At 43.4% G+C, this 20,561-nt stretch overlaps 2 protein-coding genes across 2 annotated transcripts in view; both read left to right on the top strand.

Moving 5' to 3' along the window:
- The first annotated feature begins 15,092 nt into the window (after nt 1-15,092).
- LOC122258689 (uncharacterized) lies at nt 15,093-15,910 on the top strand. Its single transcript, XM_043024787.2, has one exon. It carries the CDS (start codon nt 15,093-15,095, stop codon nt 15,867-15,869), a length of 777 nt encoding a protein of 258 aa, XP_042880721.2. The 3' UTR covers nt 15,870-15,910.
- A 3,450-nt stretch (nt 15,911-19,360) lies between these two features.
- The window catches only part of LOC147468515 (glutamate receptor-like), a 10,177-nt gene continuing 8,976 nt past the window's right edge, over nt 19,361-20,561 (top strand). Inside the window, exons 1-2 of the mRNA XM_086553784.1 lie at nt 19,361-19,371; nt 19,558-19,648. Of these exons, the coding sequence (XP_086409910.1) occupies nt 19,361-19,371; nt 19,558-19,648 (102 nt within the window). The remainder of the gene's footprint in view (nt 19,372-19,557; nt 19,649-20,561) is intronic.

Here is a 20,561-nt window from a genome sequence, read left to right as displayed (position 1 = left end):
TATTAGTTGAAAATGCGGTATAAACCTTGGATTCGGCAGACGGGGATCTGCCAATAGCGTAATTTAAGATCTACCTTAGTAAAATATAAATAATTTCTATAGTTACCTAAAGCTTCATCTGTAGTGGGCATCGGTTCAGTCAAAAATTGTAATGTCATTTAAACTTCGAAAGTCAATACAAAATCTGTAACTTTGATCGCGTTTCCTTACAAGCACAACAGGTGAACAGTAAGGTGACACAGATGGTTCTATTATGCCAAGCTCAAGCATCTTATCAACTTCCTTGTTGAATACATCAGTTAGGTTATATGGTATGGGATAAGGCTTTTTACAAACAGGTTTAGTTGTCTCAAGCTTGATCACATGCTCTATAGAGTTTGTACGCCCTGGTTTATCTGTAAATACATCAGGATATTCAGAAATAAGAGTATTTATATCATGCTTTTTCTGTACACTTAGATAATTTCCTATATTTAATGAGTCATTACTTGCCATTTCAAGATAAATGGTTTCACCTCCATTATCATTTTCATCTACAACACACATTCACCATTCTGCTTTTCTTAAGCGCAGATTCATCGGGCCGGTAGTACCGCTTTAACATATTGATGTGAAATAATTTACTTTTTCCCACGAACTTTTATAAAATAATCTACTCCATTATCTTTAACATCTATGACAGGATAAGGCCCTTTCCATTGCATAATCATTTTATTGTGGTTAGTTGGCAAGAGTACAAGCACTTATCATTTATCATTAGCTTACGATTCCCAGATTTTAGATCTTAATAGCTTTTATAATTCTTGCTACTAATTTCAGCTTGAGAGACGGCTAACTTAGCCGTTTCCTCTAATCTAGATCTTAAATCAGTCACATATTGATACGTAGACTTTACTTCACTCTCAATATCATCGTTCGACCAAAGTTCATGCAAAATTGTAAGTGGACCTCTAATTTGTCTACCATAAAGAAGTTCAAACGGAGAAAACTTCAACGAATCGTTCGGGATTTCTCTGTAAGCAAAAAGAACAGCAGGAAGGTATCTATCCCAGTCTTGCGGATGGTCAGAGCAGAGCTTTTTAATCATTGCTTTCAAGACTCCATTTAAGCGTTCAACCGCGCCATTGCAACACGCATGATACGGCGTTGTATATAGAGCTTTAACGGACAGTAATCTATGAATTTCGGCCATCAAATCTGATCTAAATTGCGTACCGCGATCCGATAAGATTTCTTTTGGAATGCCAACCCAAGAGAAATATATAAACTAAACTTTCTGCAATCGTCACAGTATCGATGTTCTTCAGACAGACAGCTTCGGGGAAACGAGTAGCATAATCTATCATAGTTAATATCCACGGTTATGTCCACGGTCAGAGCAAGGTGATATAGGGCCTAGAAGGTCAATAGCAACGCGTGAAAAAGGCTCAGAAATGACGGGAACAGTTTTCATCGGCACCCTCTTTCACTGCCTTTGTGCACAACTTTTTGGCATATGTGACATGATCTGCAATAGCGTTTAATATCTGCAGCTGCTCCAGGCCAGAAAAAAAAGTTAGTTTTCCTATGTGAAAAATGACCTGTCAATGAGTCATGTGCAAGGCTTAGTACTTTACTTCTATAAATTTCAGGAACAATCAATTGCTTTTCACCCACTTCATAATCGTATTTGCTATCCAAACAGATTCTACAAATTAATCCTCCAATCAGTTCATATTACTCTTCTGTTCTTACCTTTACATATACTTCCTGTTAATCTTTTCCCTAATTGATCTCAAAGTAGGACATGTATTCTGTGCATTAATTACATTGCTTTTATTAATGTCAAGTTGTGACACTGCGATACAATTCAAAGGCTTACTTTCGTCTGATTTCTTTGTCATAGCACGAGTCTCCACACCCATGACAACCTCTAATAACGGATCACCAGAACGAATGTCATTACATACCTTATTCAATCGACTCGAAAGGTTAGGGAGGGATAAGTTAGGATCTTCAGATAGTTCGGAAGGACCAGGATCAGGATCGTCAGCAGGTTTGGAATCAGGTGGGATTTTAACACCTGGAAAAGGTCCAATTAATATGTCTGCAAATTTTATGGGAGCGGCAATGACATTAACCCAACCAGTAAAGAATCTCGACTTTATGAAACATCTTATCTGTGGGAAATAATTAGGAATGCCCAGATAATCATACACCTTCATCAGTTTCCCATGTTTATAATTCGCTGGAACCAGACTATCCTTCACAACTACAGTAGAGCAACCAGAGTCGAGCATCACTTCAGCACGCTTATTGAAAATACATACATTATCATCAATAATGCAAGTATTTGGTTTTAATTCCGACTCAAAGACAAAGTTAACTTCACCACTAGTAGTGCTTATTCTCTTCCAGTTTTTCGGGTTTTCAGGACAGTTAGGCCTAATGTGACCAGTCTTACTGTAGTGATGTACTTCGCCCCAGCCATCCCTCCAGGGAGAAATACACGAGTTCCCCCTTTATCGTCACGACGGGGAGGAAGCGCTAAGAGATTGCGTTGCCCTGGAGGACCTACCACTTGCTCCCTCCCTGGAAAGGGGCCAATATAACCCCCTGCGAGGCCGTGGTTCGTCTCACTCGTGTATGAGACTCTTTATGCCTCACACCTTATTTCTGTAACGCAGCAGCAACTAATAATAAGTCTTGTGACACCAGAGCTACCCTGGTTTCCGGGGCCTCTCGTCTTGCTCGTAAATTAAAGTCGAGTAAACGCTGTTTTTCAGACTTTTTGCACTGTTAGTGCTTTGCCTGCACCTTCAGTGCTTTGTTTTTGCAGGTAGAACGAGACTACAGTAGAAGTAGTCGGCCCCCACCCCAGACCCACAGCACTCTTCTACCACAGGGTAGCCCTTACGGGCTGTGACCCCTGGGTAGGGAGGCCCAATAGTCTGGGGCGTCCTTTGGGCGCAACTTTTCTCTCCCCCTGAATTTTTTCAATTTTTCCGTGTGACTTTCCTGAGCCTACAGGAGTCTCCTTGTGAGCTCCTGTATTCGCTTGGGGGATGGGCACTGACTTACCGTCCCTCGAACTAGGCAGGTTCGGCGGTAGGAAGGTGTCTTACATACAACTCCGATCCCTTAGTTGGTACTGGAGAAAGCAACCAGGCTTCCACTAGCGGGGGGCGAGGACAACGGGCTTTGGCCCAGGGTTCGGACCTGGTCCGACACCCAGTATGATTGATCTCCCGGCTACCCTTCCTCCTCCCCAAGGAGGAGGGGCGACTCCAAAACTCTCTATGACAAATTTGACCACTAAAGGAACCCCGACCAATGACCGACCCAGAAGACAAATTGATATCCTTCCCCAGAACGCAAGGTGCGTGAACATTCGATGCGTAAATGAAAATCAATCCCTGCAGAATGTCAACCCCTTTATCATTAAGAAGGTCCTTGATGGTCTAGTGGAAGGCAGTTTTGATTTTGTCCGTAAATTGCGAGATGGCAGCCTCCTTGTGAAAGTGCAATTTAAGTCTCAGATTAATGATTTACTTAAACTGACGCAGATTCATGACCTCAGAGTTAAAGTAACTATTCCTGTTGGGCCAAATACCTGTAAGGGAGTAATCTTTCACAGGGATTTGAGGCCAATGGAAGAAAGCGAAATTCTTGATGCCATGAATGACCAAAACGTAGTAAACGTAAATTGTATGAACAAGAAGGATGGGAATGCGCGAATAAAGACCGGATTGTGTTTTTTGACCTTTTCAACTCCAAAGATTCCAAGTACTGTTAAAATCGGATATGAGATTGTTCAAGTACGACCTTATATTCAAAAGCCAATGCGTTGCAATAGATGCCAAAAATTTGGACACACCTCATTAAGATGCACTGATAAGGATACTAACAAATTCACTTAAGGTAAATGTACTGGAGCCCATGATACCACTGAATGCACGGAAAAGACACTCAAGTGTACTAACTGTGTAGATCCCCATCAGTCAGGCTCTGCTGAATGCAGCATCCTGAAGAAGGAGACTGAGACATTAGCATACATGAGAGAACACGATGTTAGCTACCGTGAGGCCAAGAAGAAAGTTGAAGGTTTGACAAGCAAACCCAATACTTCTTACGCCTCAGCAGTAACTAACAATGTTTCCAGTGCAAGCAGTGTTAGTCAGCAGCTCGCAGTTAAGGACCAGGAAATTGCAGAATTGAAAGAAACGGTAAAGGACTTAATGAATCAGATTAAAGAATTGAACAAAACAATTAAAGAAATTGCTGAATCAACCCAGCAAATCTTAAGGAGGACAATACCAAATCACAATCCGGATCGCACCTTCTAGTCCTGGCGACCCCTACTAGGACTTCGCCTGATTTTTGGTCTACTCGTAAGGGTAGATCATCTTCCGCCGGGCGTCTCCCTAGTGGAGGGGAGCAGGCCATGGAGGCTACTATCTCCAAAAATTCCCGAGAGAGGCCCTCGGGAAGCGAGGGAGAGGAGGAGGCGCCTCCCTCCCAAAAAAAGAAAATAAAAACCGGCGGACAAGGCACTTCCAAACCCCATAAAACGTAATCCACGCGTATATCATTATACAATGGAACTGTCGAAGTCTTAGATCAAAATTAAACTCCCTTAGATTATTAGCCTCGTCCTATGCTTCCGATATTATCGTTCTACAAGAAAGTCTGACGAGGTCGTATCGCTAAGAAACTACCATTTTTGTAGAAAAGACCAAGAGGGAAGGGGTGGAGGCGGAGTCGCCATGTACATCCACCAGAACCTCCCTTTCACTGAAGTGACGATTAATTCTACCTTGGAACACGTCGCATGCAAAGTAAAATTCAATAACACGTATCTGACTATATGCTCAGCTTATTGTCCACCTGATAAAATGGTAATCTATGATGAGCTTTTTGCTATTTAGGACAGTCTGCCAAACAATAAATTAATCCTAGGTGATTTTAATGCTCGTCATACATCATGGGGTTCCCTGCGGGTGAATGGTAGAGGTGAGCAAGTAGTTAAATTGATCAACGACTCTGATCTGGTCCTTCTAAATGATGGTAGTCCAACGCGAGTGGACGATAATACCGGTAATTTGAGCTTTATTGACCAATCACTGGTCTCTTTAACACTAGCAGCCAAGTGCCTGTGGCACACCATTGACGACTCGTTGGGAAGCGATCACCTTCCTATTTGTATTAAATATTCATGCGACACCACGAGAACGCCTTCAGCACCCAAATTTAACGTAAAAAGAGCAGATTGGGTCGCCTTCACAAGGAGCGTCAAGCTCGAAGTTGTTGGAGAAACCATTGATGATAAAGTAAACAATGTTCAAAATTGTATTATAAATGCAGCAATGGCAACCATCCCTAAGACTTCAACAGATAGCGTTAAGCATAGAGTTCCATGGTGGACACCAGATTGCCGCAGAGCGCTATGTGAACGAAATAGGGCCTACAGGCTTTTCCATAATAATATTACAAACGAGAACTTTCGCAATTACAAACAAGCGAGAGCTAGGGCTCGAAGAACAATCAGACAAGCCAAAAGAGACTCCTGGCGAAGCTTTGTCTCTACGATAAACAGTAACACCAAGATTTCAGAGGTTTGGTCCACAGTTAATAGAATAAATAGAAAAAAATTATCAATAAAAATCAGAAACATCTTGCATGAGGGAAATAATTATGATTCACCTAGAGACATTGCTAACACAATCGCCAGGCAGTTCTCTTATACAAGCAGCTCGGAAAACTACAATCCTGCATTCCTGACCACCAAGGAAGCAGCCGAGCTGCAACCAATTTACTTTGCCACAGGAGATAACCTTGATTATAATAAAGATCTAACTATGGATGAGCTTGTCCGAGCCCTAGAAGCCTGTAGAGGAACATCCCCAGGCCCCGATGAGATTCGATATGAGATGATAAAGCATCTTAATCATGATGACATGATTAAGTTGCTAGAAGTGTACAATGATATTTGGAAAAGCCAGACTTTTCCAAATTCATGGCACTTCGCCCACATCATTCCCATATTGAAAGGAGGGGGAAATCCCAGATCCGCCTTCTCTTACCGCCCAATTGCGTTGACAAGCTGCTTATGCAAGGTCATGGAAAGAATTGTAAATAGTAGGCTATTGCATTTTTTAAATACCAGGAATTTACTAGTTGACGAGCAGTGCGGCTTCCGAAAGGGACGCCAAACTCTCGATCAGCTAGTAAAACTGGAAAGTCATATTCATGAGGCATTTGCCAAAAAGCATTTTTTGATTTCAGTATTTTTAGACATAGAAAAAGCCTACTACATGACATGGCGACATGGCCTACTCAGAAAACTTTATGCTTTCGGATTGCGTGGAAACTTGCCTTGTTTTATCCAAAATTTCATTTCTGACAGAACGTTTTCTGTCAGTGGAGTGGTCTTTACCCATAGGAGAAAGCCCAACATCAGGCTAACTCTAGACAACCACCCAATACCCATTCAAAATTCAGCTAAATTTCTTGGTCTACTCTTTGATAGTAGATTAAATTGGAAAGACCACATTGGTCAGTTAAAGAATAAATGTCAAAAAGCACTCAATTATTAAAGTGCATTTCTGGACACAAATGGGGAGCTGATAGAAAGTCTTTACTGATGTTATATAAATCCCTGATTAGATCTAAAGTAGATTATGGGTCAATCGTGTATGGCTCGGCAACGAGCTCAACTCTGAAAGAATTTAATGTGGTGCAGAATGCGTGTTTACGCGTCTGTCTTGGAGCCCTTAAGTGCACTCGCACCGAGCGCCTAGAGGTAGAGTCGGGAGTACCTCCCCTCCATCTTAGACGCGGCCAGCTTGAGCTGACTTATGCCGCCAAGATAGCCAGGCAGCCCCATCATCCTAACAGCGATGTTTTGCGCCGGCAGGTAGGGCCACAGCACCGCGGCGGAAAGCAGCTGTGCAATAGACTCGATGACCTCACATATAAAGTCAGTATAGATCTCTCTACCATCGATACCCTGGTTCAGTCAAATATAGCACCGTGGGAGACATTTTAGACTGGCTACCATCAGCCAAAGCCACGGTGCCGGAGGTGAAGGTACGCCAGAGGTTCAGAGAGATCCTAATTAAACATCTTTCCTTTTTTCATTTATATACCGACGGGTCCAAGACAGACGAGTGTGTGGGTGCGGGTGTATGGTCGACTGAATGTCAGTTGAGATTTCGATTGCCGAATCATACATCGATATTTCTTGCTGAACTTTTTGCAATAGATAAAGCTTTAGATTTTGCGCTATCGACGACCCACGATAGAATAGTCATTTTTTCAGACTCACTAAGTTCACTTAAAGCAATTAAATCCTTAGAAACCACCAAAAATGAAATACAGGGTAATATCATTAGTAAATTACATAGTGCCAATAAATCAATCAAGCTGATATGGGTACCTGGACATTCGGGTATCCATGGCAATGAACAGGCTGACAAACTAGCCGGGTCGACTGGTGATATGGAGCCTGGCAATGTCCGCACAGATCTCAGGTGTTTTGTCTCTTTTATAAAAGCAAAAATCCATCTCCTGTGGCAGAGTGAGTGGACCGACCTCACAATCAATAAAAACAAAATTACAATAGGACACAGCCCACAGAAAAAAATAGAAGGGAGGAGGTGGTATTGGCCCGAGTCAGGGTCAATGCCACAAGACTAACCCACCTCACTCCCTATATTCAGAAAAAATTCCCTCCAAAATGCACCACCTGCAATACTGTCAATAGAACACATATTCATAACCTGCCCAAAATACAACCAACAAAGACAAAATTAAAAAAAATATCTATATATAAAAAGCATGAATTATACCACCATAAACTTGCTATCAGATAACGAAAAAATAATCAGTAAAGTAATCACTTTTCTAAGGGAGACAAAACTTTATGACCTTCTCTAGATTGATAAAATAAAAAGGAAACATTGGCTTAATGACCTTGGCATGTGCCGCTGGTTGATAGCCAATAAATCCAACAAGTAAGTGGTTCGTCAGCAGATGGCGGCAGATAACTTCTTGCACATGAGCCCCTAGCTCGGCAACCGCACTGCTCCCAACTAGTGCCCTTTTGGCACTTGTTGTTTTTTATTATTTTTTATGGGTTGCGGCCATAGTTAATTCATGGTCAGGCCAAGGAATGAGATTTTTGGGTATGGGAGGAGGAGAGACCTCTTGTTCTAAATAAATAATAAACTTTGATGATCGGAACTTTCTTTTATATCTTTCAAGATACCCTGTAATGCTTACCTGACTCTAGCCACGCCTGCTCAGCAATGTCCTGTCCACATACAGACTGACATACACATAAATAATATACATTTTACACGTCTTCTACTGTCTCGCACATACACAGATGCTGATCCCTTATCAGCTGGTGGCAGCCTACCCCTACACAGGATAGGATTCACGTTACCACATTACCACAGATTGAATCGGGGATTTGCTTTGGGGCAAGGAGAATCTTTCGATGAATCACTACATTACCACAGCCATTGTAGTGATTTATTAAGAGATTCCCTTGCCCCAAAGTAAATTCTCGATTAAACCTGTGGTAACGTACATCAAGTCCTGTGTAGAGGTAGGCTGCCACCAGCTGATAAGGGATCAGCACCCATATACGTGCGAGACAGTGGAAGACGTGTAAAATGTATGTTATTTATGTGTATGAGTGTATGTCAGTTTGTATGTGAAAAGAAGTCGAGTTCCTACACAGGACATCGCCGAGCAGGAGTGGCTAGAGTCAGGCAAGCATTTTTATTCCAGACTATTACAGGTTGGGTCTTGAAAGATATAAAAGATTCCGATCATAGTTTTTATTATTTATTCAGAAACAAAATGTCTCTCCTCCTCCCATACCCCAAAAAATCATTCTTTGGCCTGGCCATGAGTTAACCGTGGCCCGCAACCCAATAAAACAGTAAAATTCAACAAGTGTCAAAAGGACAGGTTGAGAGCAGTGCAGCTGCCGAGCTAAGGGCTCATGAGCAAGAGGCCATCTGCTGCCGTATCAAGGCCTCGCAGGGGTTTTATGGGCCCCTTCCCAGGGATGGAGTAAGTTGCAGGTCCTTCAGGACAACGCCATCCCTTGGTGTTTCCTCCCTCTCGTGACAAAAAGGGGGAACTCTTGTATTTCCCCTTGGAGGGATGGCTGGGGCGAAGCACATCACTACAACTCCTCCCCCTCGAAGTTCACAGGCCGCATTGTCAAGGCCTGTGGACTAAACCATCAACTGAAATAAAAATTTGTTTTAATGCCGAGTACAGTTAAGATCATCATCCAGGCAAAATAAGGAACCTGTTAAATATGGAGAGGGGAGAAAACCGCGACCTTTAGTAATAAAAATCAGCCAACACTAAGAAAATAAATGAGCAAAAATAGCAGATAAGAAAAAAACTAAAAACCGGCTGAAACCAACATCAAAAGTACCCAACCAGAAAACAGAATCAAACTTAAAATTAACCTTAAAGTAAAACTCAAGTAAGAAGAGCCATCAAAAAATCACAATCAGGGATAACCCACTGTTACCAGCTTACAGGGCGAAACTTCCATGTTAGCCCTTCCCTAGAGAGCAGCAATAGTAGTATTCTCACTTTTTGAAAAAAAATCAGCTACACCATAGAAGGTCAATACCTCCTTAAGCTGTGGATCCTTGCTTACTCCCTGTTACTCACACCAGGGACACCTGGATCCTCGGTTCCATCGTCCACTTCAGCCTCGGGGAAGAACTCTAGTTCTTCTTGTACCACATACCGCTTCATCTGGTTAGGCGTCGGTAAGGCGGCTGCGTCGACTGGCAGATGAAAGTGACAGGGCCCACCTGCTTCTTCACTTGCAAAGGGCCACTCCACCGGGAACCTAGAGCTCGGCCTGCAACTCCTGTCCGACGGGCGTATTCTCTGACGAGGACAAGGTCACCCTCTGCTGGCGCGAACTTTTGCTGCACTCTCCGGTTATAGTCCTCGGCCCATATCGACTGTGCGCGATGGGCCGTCTCCACTGCAACCCCTCGAGCCTCCTTGAGCCTTTCGCGAAATCGTAGAGCCGATCCCTCATCGATCTCCTGCCGATTTGTCAGCCCTACAGAGAAATAACCATCCTTCCCTATCATGAGGTACAACGGCGGCTGTCCGGTACTCCTGTGTACCGCCGTGTTCAGGGCGAGACGTACGTACGGTAGGAGCTCATCCCATTCGTCCGGGTGGTCTCCCACCAGGGTAGCCAGGGCATCCTTTATGACCCTGTTACTCCTTTCTACCATCCCATTAGCCTGTGGATGGAAAGCCGTGGTATATCCCAAATTTATTTTCAACATTTCACATACCTGGGAAAACAAACGGTTTTTAAACTCGCCCCCAGAATCCGTTACCAGAATATTAGGTGGTCCAAAAAGCGTCACATACTTCTCCACGAATGCATTAGCCACCGTTTCTGCATCCTTTTTCTTCAAAGGTATCAGCTGTAAATACCTGGTAAGATATTCTACTATGACCAGAACGTAACGGTAACCACTCCGAGACCCTTGCAAATCTAGGAGGTCTACCGACACCCTCTCCATAACCTGTGTCACCTCTGGGGCTGAACTTAATTTAGCCCTTCGCACCGCAACTCCTTTTCGCCGTTGACATTGGGGGCATGCTGTTATGAACTTCTTTACTCCTAGCAACATCTGAGGAAAGTAATACTGGTCTCTCAGACGCGTGTAAGTCCTGTAGACTCCAGGGTGGGCTGCTGTTGGTTCACTGTGCACCGATCTTATTACCTCATCCCTCATGGTGCGAGGGATCACTAGCTGCTGGCTCACACGGTCTGGAAGATGACGTAAATGATATAACAGGCCATCGCTTACCTCAAATTCTTCTAAAGGAAAGGGGGTTCTTCGTCAGGGCAGTCTTTGTTCTTGAAGGTACTGGAGAATTTCCGTCCATAGGGGGTCCTTCTGTTGCTCTTCGGCAATCTTCTGGGCGTCCGTGACACGAGATGTTGCAGCTACTGCTCTGCTTAGGAGGTCAGGCACATGATGGGAAGCACCTGGTTTGTACCGGAGTTCGTACTGATAAAAGGAGAGTTCGTGGGACCATCTTGTCATCCTGATTGACTTAGTGACCTGTTTGAATACGTATACTAAAGACCGGTGGTCAGTATAAATCACAAATGATCTGCCATAAAGATAGGCATCAAAACTTCTGACAGCTTCTACAACTGCCAAGGCCTCAATATCAATCAAACCTCCCTAAGTTTTCGTGAAAAATAGGCAACAGCATGAGGGACCCCTTCCCCATCTCGCTGCATAAGACATGCGCCGATGGCTACTTGTGATGCATCGGAGTGCACCTCAAAGGGACAGTTAAAATCTGGTTTCCTTAGGACTGGTGCCGACATCAGTCGTCGTTGCAGCTCTTCAAATGCCTGCTGATGCTCTTCTTTCCACCGAAATGATCATCCCTTCCTGGTTAAAGAGGTTAGTGGGGCAACATAATTGGAAACGTGTTTTCGAAAGAATTCCGTACATCCCAAAAACTGTCCGACTCCTCTCACATTCTGTGGGGGCTTCATTGTCCTAATGGCCTCTATTTTTGCTGGGCCTGGCTGTATCCCTTCCTTGGTTATAAGGTATCCCAGGAATTTAAACTCATGAGTGGCAAAAGAGGACTTACCGACATTTAGGCAGAAACCAGCCTTACTGAGCAAGTCTAACGTTTCTTCCAGATGTTCGAGATGTTCTTCAAATGAACGGGAGTAAACCATCACGTCATCCAAGTATGCTAGGACATGCATCCCCAAGACTGGTGCCAATACCGTGTTGATGGCCCCCTGGAAGCTGGATGGGGCCGTGGCGAGTCCAAAAGGAAGCCTGGCAAACTGGAAAAGTCGGTGGCCATCTGAAAAAGCCGTTTTATGCCTATCCTCTGGATCTACCTCCACTGTCCAGTAAGCAGAACGAGCGTCCAGGGCGGTGAACCACTGTGTTATGCAATTCATCAATGGTCTGGTCTATACGGGGCATTGGATATGCATCCCCAACTGTTACTTTGTTCAGGTTTCTAAAGTCAATGCAGAACCTTACCTGTCCATCCTTTTTCCTGATCAGAACCACTTGGGACAACCAAGGAGATTTTGAAGGCTCGATGATGCCACCAGTAAGCATCTTATCATATTCCTCCCTTATGGTGGCCCTTGCATGTTCTGGTAGGCGCCATTGTCTGGTCCTCAGAGGGGTCTCACTGGAGGTTACTATCCTATGGGTAATACCTGGCACCTTCCCCAGTGTAGCTCCTTCCTTAAATAAACTGGGATATTTGTTTAAAACAGAGAATTGGTACCTTTGTCCGATTGTAAGATGGTTTACCTTCTCCTTCGGTATGTCGAAGCTAGCCTCCGTCTCACCCACAGTGTATGTTTCAAAATTAACTTCAGGGAAGACGGTGTATTGGTCCTCAGTGTAGCCGAAATCTTGGGTCCCATAGAAGTCATCGAAATCGTCGATGAAATCCTCTGTTACACTGCTTAGAGAATCCCCATCATTATCCTCCCTGCTAGTGGGCACTTCCCTTGAAGCAGAGTCTTGGTGAAAAGTTTGTTCTACCGGCTCAACTCTTGCAATAACCATTAAGTGTCACTGGCTTTGGCCCATCATTCAGTACCCACACATTAACCATGTTCGTTTTTACAGTCACCACGGTCCTAGGCACTATTACACGATCAGTGATTCCACAGATACATACCTCCGGATGCCTGGCTCTATTCCGTAACCGTTTTCCACCTCACCCATGTTACAAGTCCTTCTTTTTCTTCCTGGGATGGTCTTATTAATCACCTGCACCTCCCTTGAGAAGGCATCGGAATATGTGAGCGGCACCTTTATTAAATACCATATATTTTCTAAGGGGTGAGTTATAAGAAATTAGCCGGAAATTGAACCTTCTTGGTAAGTCTATGCCCAGTAAAATATCACCCGGGAATGACATTTCATCCACTATACATGTTCTATGGAAGCAGAGGACAAGAGGAGCGATTTCAATTCTTACCGTCGCCTCTGCCTTAGTCTGAAACTGCCATCCCGAAGCGCCTCACAGGGTTTTCGATGAAGAAAAGTGTCGATGTATTTTAAACCTTTTCATGGCATCACGGAAAAGTATCGTCACTTCTGATCCACAAATCCTGCAGCCGTTTGACCATTAACCTGCAATTGTACTATGGGTCTCCCATGTTTTACTTGGCTACTCACGAGCATTACTGGTTCCTTGGGGTCCTGCGCCTGGGGTCGGAACCTCTTCGTACCGGCGAGTCGCGAGAAAGGGACACCTATTTGCAAAGTGTCCTTCCTTCTTACACAGGAAACACCTCGACAGTTGACGACTTCGACAGTCTGCTGTATCATGGGAGTTAGATTTATGGTAAGAACAATATCTTTCAACAGGAGCTACTTGCATCGGACGTAAACTCCTCCTTGGGTACTCAGGCTCACCTGATCTCTCTAGGGTGCTCACATTACTTTCACCTTTTACACCATTTCGAAGGTTCCAAATCCGCTGGGAAGCATCGACAATCTCCGACAACGAACCATCCTCTTTTAGTACTAAAGCTTCCCTCAACCAGAATGATAAACCTCTTAAAAATACCCTCCTGATCAATTCGTCGGAATCCCCAATGGCTCCAGGATAATCATAAAAACCTTGGTACACATTACCCTCTAAAAGAACATAAAAATCCAGAGGAGCTTGATCGGACTTCAACTTATATCCTTCAAGTAATCTAAAAAAATCTGTGGCAGAACATGTCCCCCTGAATTTAGCTCTTACTTTTGCTTTAAACTCTTCCCAACTTATAATTCTATCAAACAAGGGTCCATTTATTATCAAGTCTGCCGTCTCTTTGCAAGAAGCCTTCGCCGCCCGAATATAGGCAGAATCAGTGGGAGGTCTAGTCAAGTTTTCAATGCTGCGGATCCAACTCTCTACTTCTTGATTTCTTTTAATTGGTTGAGCAGCAGAGGTCTCAGCTTTAAAAATCATTACCGCTTCCTTATGCACAACATATTCAACAGGTTCATGGGAAGAAGCTTCACTAGTATTAGGTGTTGCCCTGTTTTGTTGTTCCAACTTTGATTCTAATTCTGAGTTCTTTACTTGTAAACCTTGGACAAGAATTTTCAGATTATTAATCTGACTCTGTAATTCAAGAAATATCCATGTTCTCTCTGGGCAAAAGGGTCAACTCACCACTCGTGTTTGAATCGTCTTGTGAATACTCTCCCGATGGACCTGCCTCTGGCTCACCACCTAACCCTCTCTGCAGCTTTAGTTTACCCATTTTCCCATTTAGTTTAGTCCAGGGTGGGGGCGAAGCCCCCCCCCCTTGGCTCGGGCAAAGTTAGGTAGGTAATTGGGTTAAGATTTTGGGTAAATTTTCCGAACAACGCCGCGTTACGAAATACCACAAATGTGGTATCGATGGATTCCTCTCAACCTCTACTATTCATATATAGTGAACCTAATGAGCGCTTGCACCCCTGAAGCCCACAATCTGGATCTCTTTTTTTAAGGCACTTTGCCTAGTTTTGAATTAATCCCTAGCCAAGGGAGGGCTTCGCCCCCCCCCTGGATCCCTTTTTAGGGCACTTCGTGCAACATACCTTGGGCAAGATACCCCGAAACCACCATCCTCGCCCTGAAAGTCAAACATGGCCGTGTTTACGTTTTTCTGGCTAGCGACGAGCTGTGGAATGGAAACTCCCAATGAATTACCTGCATGAGCTCTTTTTTTCTCTCGATAGATGGCGCAATATTCCCCATTGTTTACAGTACAATTATAGAGTGCCATCTATTGAGTTTTCACTTCATTATCGGTCGTAGTTTCCTATCCGGAGGGCGCTCATTCGCAGTAATGCGATTGCCGGCTTCGCATAGCATCGAAGTCTCAGTTACGGTAATCATGGCACAATGTGAGGGGTGTTCCTGGTCGATGTACGACTTAATTCGTGATGCATGTGGTGACATGGACAAAATAATGAACATATGCTATCAACACGGTCTTGTCCATCGTGAGAACTGCGACCGCTGCGGTCAGGCCGCACGGTATGATCCGCGGCGGAAGCAGTTCCGATGTGACAAGACCGTGGCGACCGGGAAAAATTTTAAAAATGCGGTGTGGCTGGACTGTCTCGGTGTTTAAGGGCTCCTTTTTCGAGAGATCCCATCTTGATCTTGAAACCCTGCTGGTCTTTGTGAACTACTTCGTCCGGGAGTATTTCACAGTTCGGGTCATGCGGCATGAGCTGAGACTGGGGCTCGCGACCATTACCGACTGGTCCAGTTTCTGCCGGGAGGTAATGGTACACTGGGCTCTTGAACAGCAGGGGGTCATCGGGGGCCCTGAAAATATTGTAGAAATAGACGAGAGCAAGTTCGGGCGCCGCAAGTACAACGTCGGAAGAGTGATTGGCGGCCAGTGGGTCTTCGGCGGGATCTGCAGGGAGACACGCGATCTTTTCCTCGTCCCGGTAGAGGATCGGACCAGCGAGACTCTCCTTGCAGTAATCAAGGAACGGATCGCCCCTGGGTCGATCATCATCTCCGACTGCTGGAAGGCCTACAACTGTCTCTCTCACGAGGGTTACAGACACCTGACCGTCAATCATACTTACAACTTTGTAGATCCCGACACTCTCGCTCACACCAATACCATCGAGAGGCAGTGGAGGGAGGCGAAAAGAAAGGTGCCGTTATGCGGCCGCAGGAAGAAACATTTTGTGGGATATCTGTCCAGGTGCATGTTCCTCATGAAATTTGAAGACATGAACACCCGATTCCACCACTTCCTGCGTGCCGCGGCATCTTTGTACCCGCCGGCATAGGCTCCCTCCTCCCAGCTACATCAGGCAACACACAACACCCCTCACAGGTAAGTAACGAGCTAAGCGCATCTACAGAAATAACTGTGTATCATAGGTAGCACGAAGTGCGTTAAAAAGGGGGGGGGGGTCCAAGGGGGGGGGGCGAAGCCCCCCCTTGGCTAGGGCAAACTTCAAACCTAAGCAAAGTTAGGTAGGTATTTGGTTAAGATTTTGCATACGAAATATGGCCGAAATTCATATTTTACCCCGTAATTTCCCTGATCAACTTCATGCCCTCCCCTACTATCTGGACCCAGATTGTGGGCTTCAGGGGTGCAAGCGCTCATTAATTTCACTATATATGAATAGTAGAGGTTGAGAGGAATCCATCGATACCACTTTTGTGGTATTTAGCGACGCGGCGTCGTTCGGAAAATTTACCTTAAACTATACACAATGCCAACAAGTGAGAAATACAAGTTACAAACATTTAAGTAAATCAAATATGGAGGATAATCTCCAATGTGACATCCACAGCATAAAACACAAAGCTGATAGTCACAGTTACGAGGTATTAGCCGTATTATTAACCGGCCCCTTATACGGGAAGCGAATTACGGCTTCCGAACAACTAACTAAAGGAATTTCAGCGAAGTCAATTCCCTCAGACACGCGAGAATACAGTCACTATAGTTACGATAACAATCACTTGCCTCACCTGCACCGCCCTCTTGCGCATGCCCGTGGTTTACAAGCACTCCCCAGTATCACAGCCACCGACAAAGCAATTTCCTTAAAAAAATATACAATATATTAGTTTCATAAGATGACAAGTCCCTTTTCAATGAAGTGAACAGAATGAACTAGCTGTACAACACTCAACGACTATACACCATATCCTACTCACTGCGCCACTTGTAAAATGGATCTTTCATTTAATATGGTAATTGCTCATTGGTAGTATTGCACTTTTAGCTTAATCGTATTCTTCACTCCCAAAAAGGGGTTACATAAAGATTAGCAACCATTCACCTTATATTTACAAAAAAAAAAAAAAAAAAAAAAAAAAAAAAACAGCACAATAGTCCCTTCGAGCGTGTCAAACCGCCCAGGTGTCACGGGGCTTGTTCAAGCTTGGCGCTGCTGCTCCTCCTTCGGGGGACATGAGCGGCACAATGTAGTGGCGCCTGGCGTCAACGTTATAAAGATAACCAAATACAAAAACTGTAAAGAATAAGAAATTCAATATGAATATGCTGTATGCACTTACAATATTGCCACGCTATATGCACCAGCGCAATATGACAGCTATGACTGTACTCACGAGGTGAGGGTCACAGTGCTCACTCGAACAAGTGGTATGGCAAACTGACCGATTGTATGGCGGAACAAGACCAGCTGAGGCATACCTACGCGCATGCGCATTACAATATAAATTATTTATTAACATGTATATCGATATTTGATAAGGTAATTATTTCCTCTAGATATTTAAAGGTTGCTTTTCATTGTTCTTCACAATTCATCATAAGACACATGATAGGTTTGATATTAGTAAACCTGTTATATAATCCATTTACAACAATGCTAGTGATTATGATAAGGATGATACTTGAGATGATCATGGTGATTATAATAATGGTAATAATAATAATAATGATTATTATAATAATGATAAGGATAATCATAATGATAATAACAATAATTATAACAATAATAATAATAACAATAAGGATAATGATAATATCAATGATAACAATGATAATATCGATAATAATTCCGACATCAGTTAGGAAAATAATAATATCTATAATGATAATAATGATAGTCATACTATACCACCACTACTACTGATAATAATATTAATGATGATAATAATAATGCTGATAGTGATGGTGGTGGTTACGATGATGGTGGTAATGATGATGACATGAACTGATAATAACAATAATTATGATAATGATGACAGTAACAATAATAATAATAAAAACTAATGCTAATAACAATTATTGTATCGGGGTCGTCTGGTCGTGAGTGCCCGACCCGTTATGGTTCACGTTAAAACTGGAAAAGGGTAGCTGTGGTCGTTCACTATTTTCCTACTATGTTCATTATATGTTCATTAAATATTTTCATTTATCATGTCATGCAACTCATTCATTAATTTACCATGATTAACTTAATTTTACACTTTTAATGGTAATTCATTTATAATCTAATAAATCGACTGATTGGAACGCTCGTGGGGGATCTTACACTTATACTCTTTTATAGTACATTAAATTTTTATATTCATATTTTACAAATATCACTCGTGCCGTAAGAAAAAGTCATCAATAACAGCCTTTTAATACGTGGGCCAATACCATCACAAAATACTGAGTAAATACTTAGCTTTTAAACACGAGTGCGAGACCGGGGGGGGGGGGCGGTGTAACAAGAGCGTGCGTCCAGCCAGTCGTGAGCGTGAACTCCCGCGCCCCTGAAAATCACTACAGGGGAGCGGGACCTTGAACGATTCTGATTAGCTGGACTAACACGCCCGTTGACCTGATTGGCCAATACCCAATTAGGGGGCATATCTTATTAATGGCTTCAATAGTTTAAATCAAATGTTAAAAGTACATACAATAAAGGATGAAAGTAAAAAGTACATTATAAAACAACAATCGAAAAATCAATAAAAGACAAAATTACAATATAAAAGGTACGCACGAAAAAATAAAAATGCCTCCGTTAAAAAATACAAAAAAGAAAATAAAGTGCAACTCGAACAGAGAACGGAAGTGGGCCCTTTTCAACGGGGATTTAAGTAATTTTCTCAATTCGCAATCATGAATCCAGAGCCAGGTGGACCCCAGGGTTCACTACAATTATCATCATTATTATCATAGCAAAACTGATAATGAAGACAATGATGAAAGTCTTAAAATCAAATGAGCTCTGCCTGCCTCTGCATCTCAAGCAGTCAGTGCAGCTAAACGCCCTTGCAGCTACAATCAACCAATGAATCTATCTATGTCTCTCTCTCTCTCTCTCTCTCTCTCTCTCTCTCTCTCTCTCTCTCTCTCTCTCTCTCTCTCTCTCTCTCTCTCTCTCTCTCTCTCTCTCTATATATATATATATATATATATATATATACAGTATATATATATTCTTACTATTACTGACATCAATATTTTCCCTCCAGCAGGTGACAAAAGAGTGGTTATGGCTAGGGATGTCGAAGTACCTGATCGCTGTCTTCGGGTTGCGATCGCCCAGGTCGGTTGCCATTTCTGACATACTTTTAAAAAGAGAGGGGGAGAGAGGGAGGACGAGAAGATAAAGATAAATAGTTAGGGAGGGAGAGAGGATACTTAAAAAGTTAAAGTAACACATATATACAAAAACCGAAGTCGTAAAATAAAGTATAATACCGGCGTTCTTCACAGTGGCCACCCTATGTGATTGGAGAGTTTCCGAACTTCACCGGCTCCGCCGTTGAAGTCTTCAAAATCATCCAAGAGAAGATGGGTTTCTGGTGAGGGCTCTGATGATACATATTGAAAGTTATATTTAGAATAGGGCTTGGGAATAAAATTCTATAAAATTAAAATCGCTGTCATACGGATCTGTGACACTCAAAGGCACAATAAGTTTCCTTTGTGGGTTTAACAAGGCCTGCACACGACTGCTCCTGACCCGGTTCTCCCCTTCCACCTTGCAGCTACCAGTTCGTGAGTCCGCCAGATGGACTCTGGGGCGCCCCCTACCCCAACGGTTCATGGTTCGGCATGATGGGCATGTTGCAACGACGGGTGAGTAGTGTGCTTATGCAGTTGATCAATCGTAGTAACACATACACATATGCAAAGAGGGCTATGCTTTTGATTAATTGACGGTCAATCAATTAATGGGGCTACCGCTGAGGAGGGCGCATTTCTGCATCTACCTTCCACTTCCAGCCAGATGATCCCATTTGGTGAGTTGCCAGGCAGGGGTACGGCCCATCTCTACTTCCTCACAGTAGATTTAATCGATTTGCCTAATTCAGGATTTCCTTGGTCACACCACAAACTTCCTAGAGTCGTGAAATATGCTACCAAGAAATGTAACTTCAGTGTGACTTCAATGTCTTCATCAGAAGCACATAGCCACTGAACTGGGTCAGATTCTCAAGATTCTAGATCTTGGTCTTAGTCCAAGAGACCTCTAGACCCAAGAGCTTCGCTTCACCACTAGTCTCCAGAGACTAGGGGTGACCTCTACAGGTAACCAGGTAACCTCTCCTCTCTCCCGAGTTCTCAGGCAAGGAGCTAGACATGTCCCAGCCACACTTTACAGCACTTTCAGTAATAGGCTTGCTGTTGTACTGACCCAATAATTTTTGTTGGGATTCGTTATCTTAGGATCTCCAAGATTCAATAACTTTAAGCAAATGTATACTGCTGTACTACCCTTCACTTTGGGATTGCCTCCCAAGATTTTGTCAGGATATGATATTCCTCACCACTGGGGGATCAGCATTGGGACCACAACACCACCAATGTGGCTCAACCTATAATAGTGCTTCAAATATTCAGCCTAATTCTTGTGTGCCCCATTGTATCCTGAGATGAAATTTCGTTAAATGAACGAACTGCAGTCGTCAGAGAAAGTTCAGCCGTCTCTGGAAAACGATAATTTACTAAGCGGAAGCTCTCGGCTTCCTCAGTAAGATTCCTAACATGC

The sequence above is a fragment of the Penaeus japonicus genome, unplaced genomic scaffold, assembly GCF_977035675.1.
Source record: "Penaeus japonicus unplaced genomic scaffold, GWHDUDI00000001_assembly GWHDUDI00000028, whole genome shotgun sequence".
Lineage (NCBI taxonomy): Eukaryota > Metazoa > Arthropoda > Malacostraca > Decapoda > Penaeidae > Penaeus > Penaeus japonicus.
Note: the sequence above shows the minus strand (reverse complement) of the source record. Positions and strands in the feature narration are given on the sequence as shown.

Bases quoted from the DNA above. Each gene is read 5' to 3' on its own strand.
- LOC122258689 (XM_043024787.2), top strand. From the start codon at position 15,093: ATGATCCGCGGCGGAAGCAGTTCCGATGTGACAAGACCGTGGCGACCG.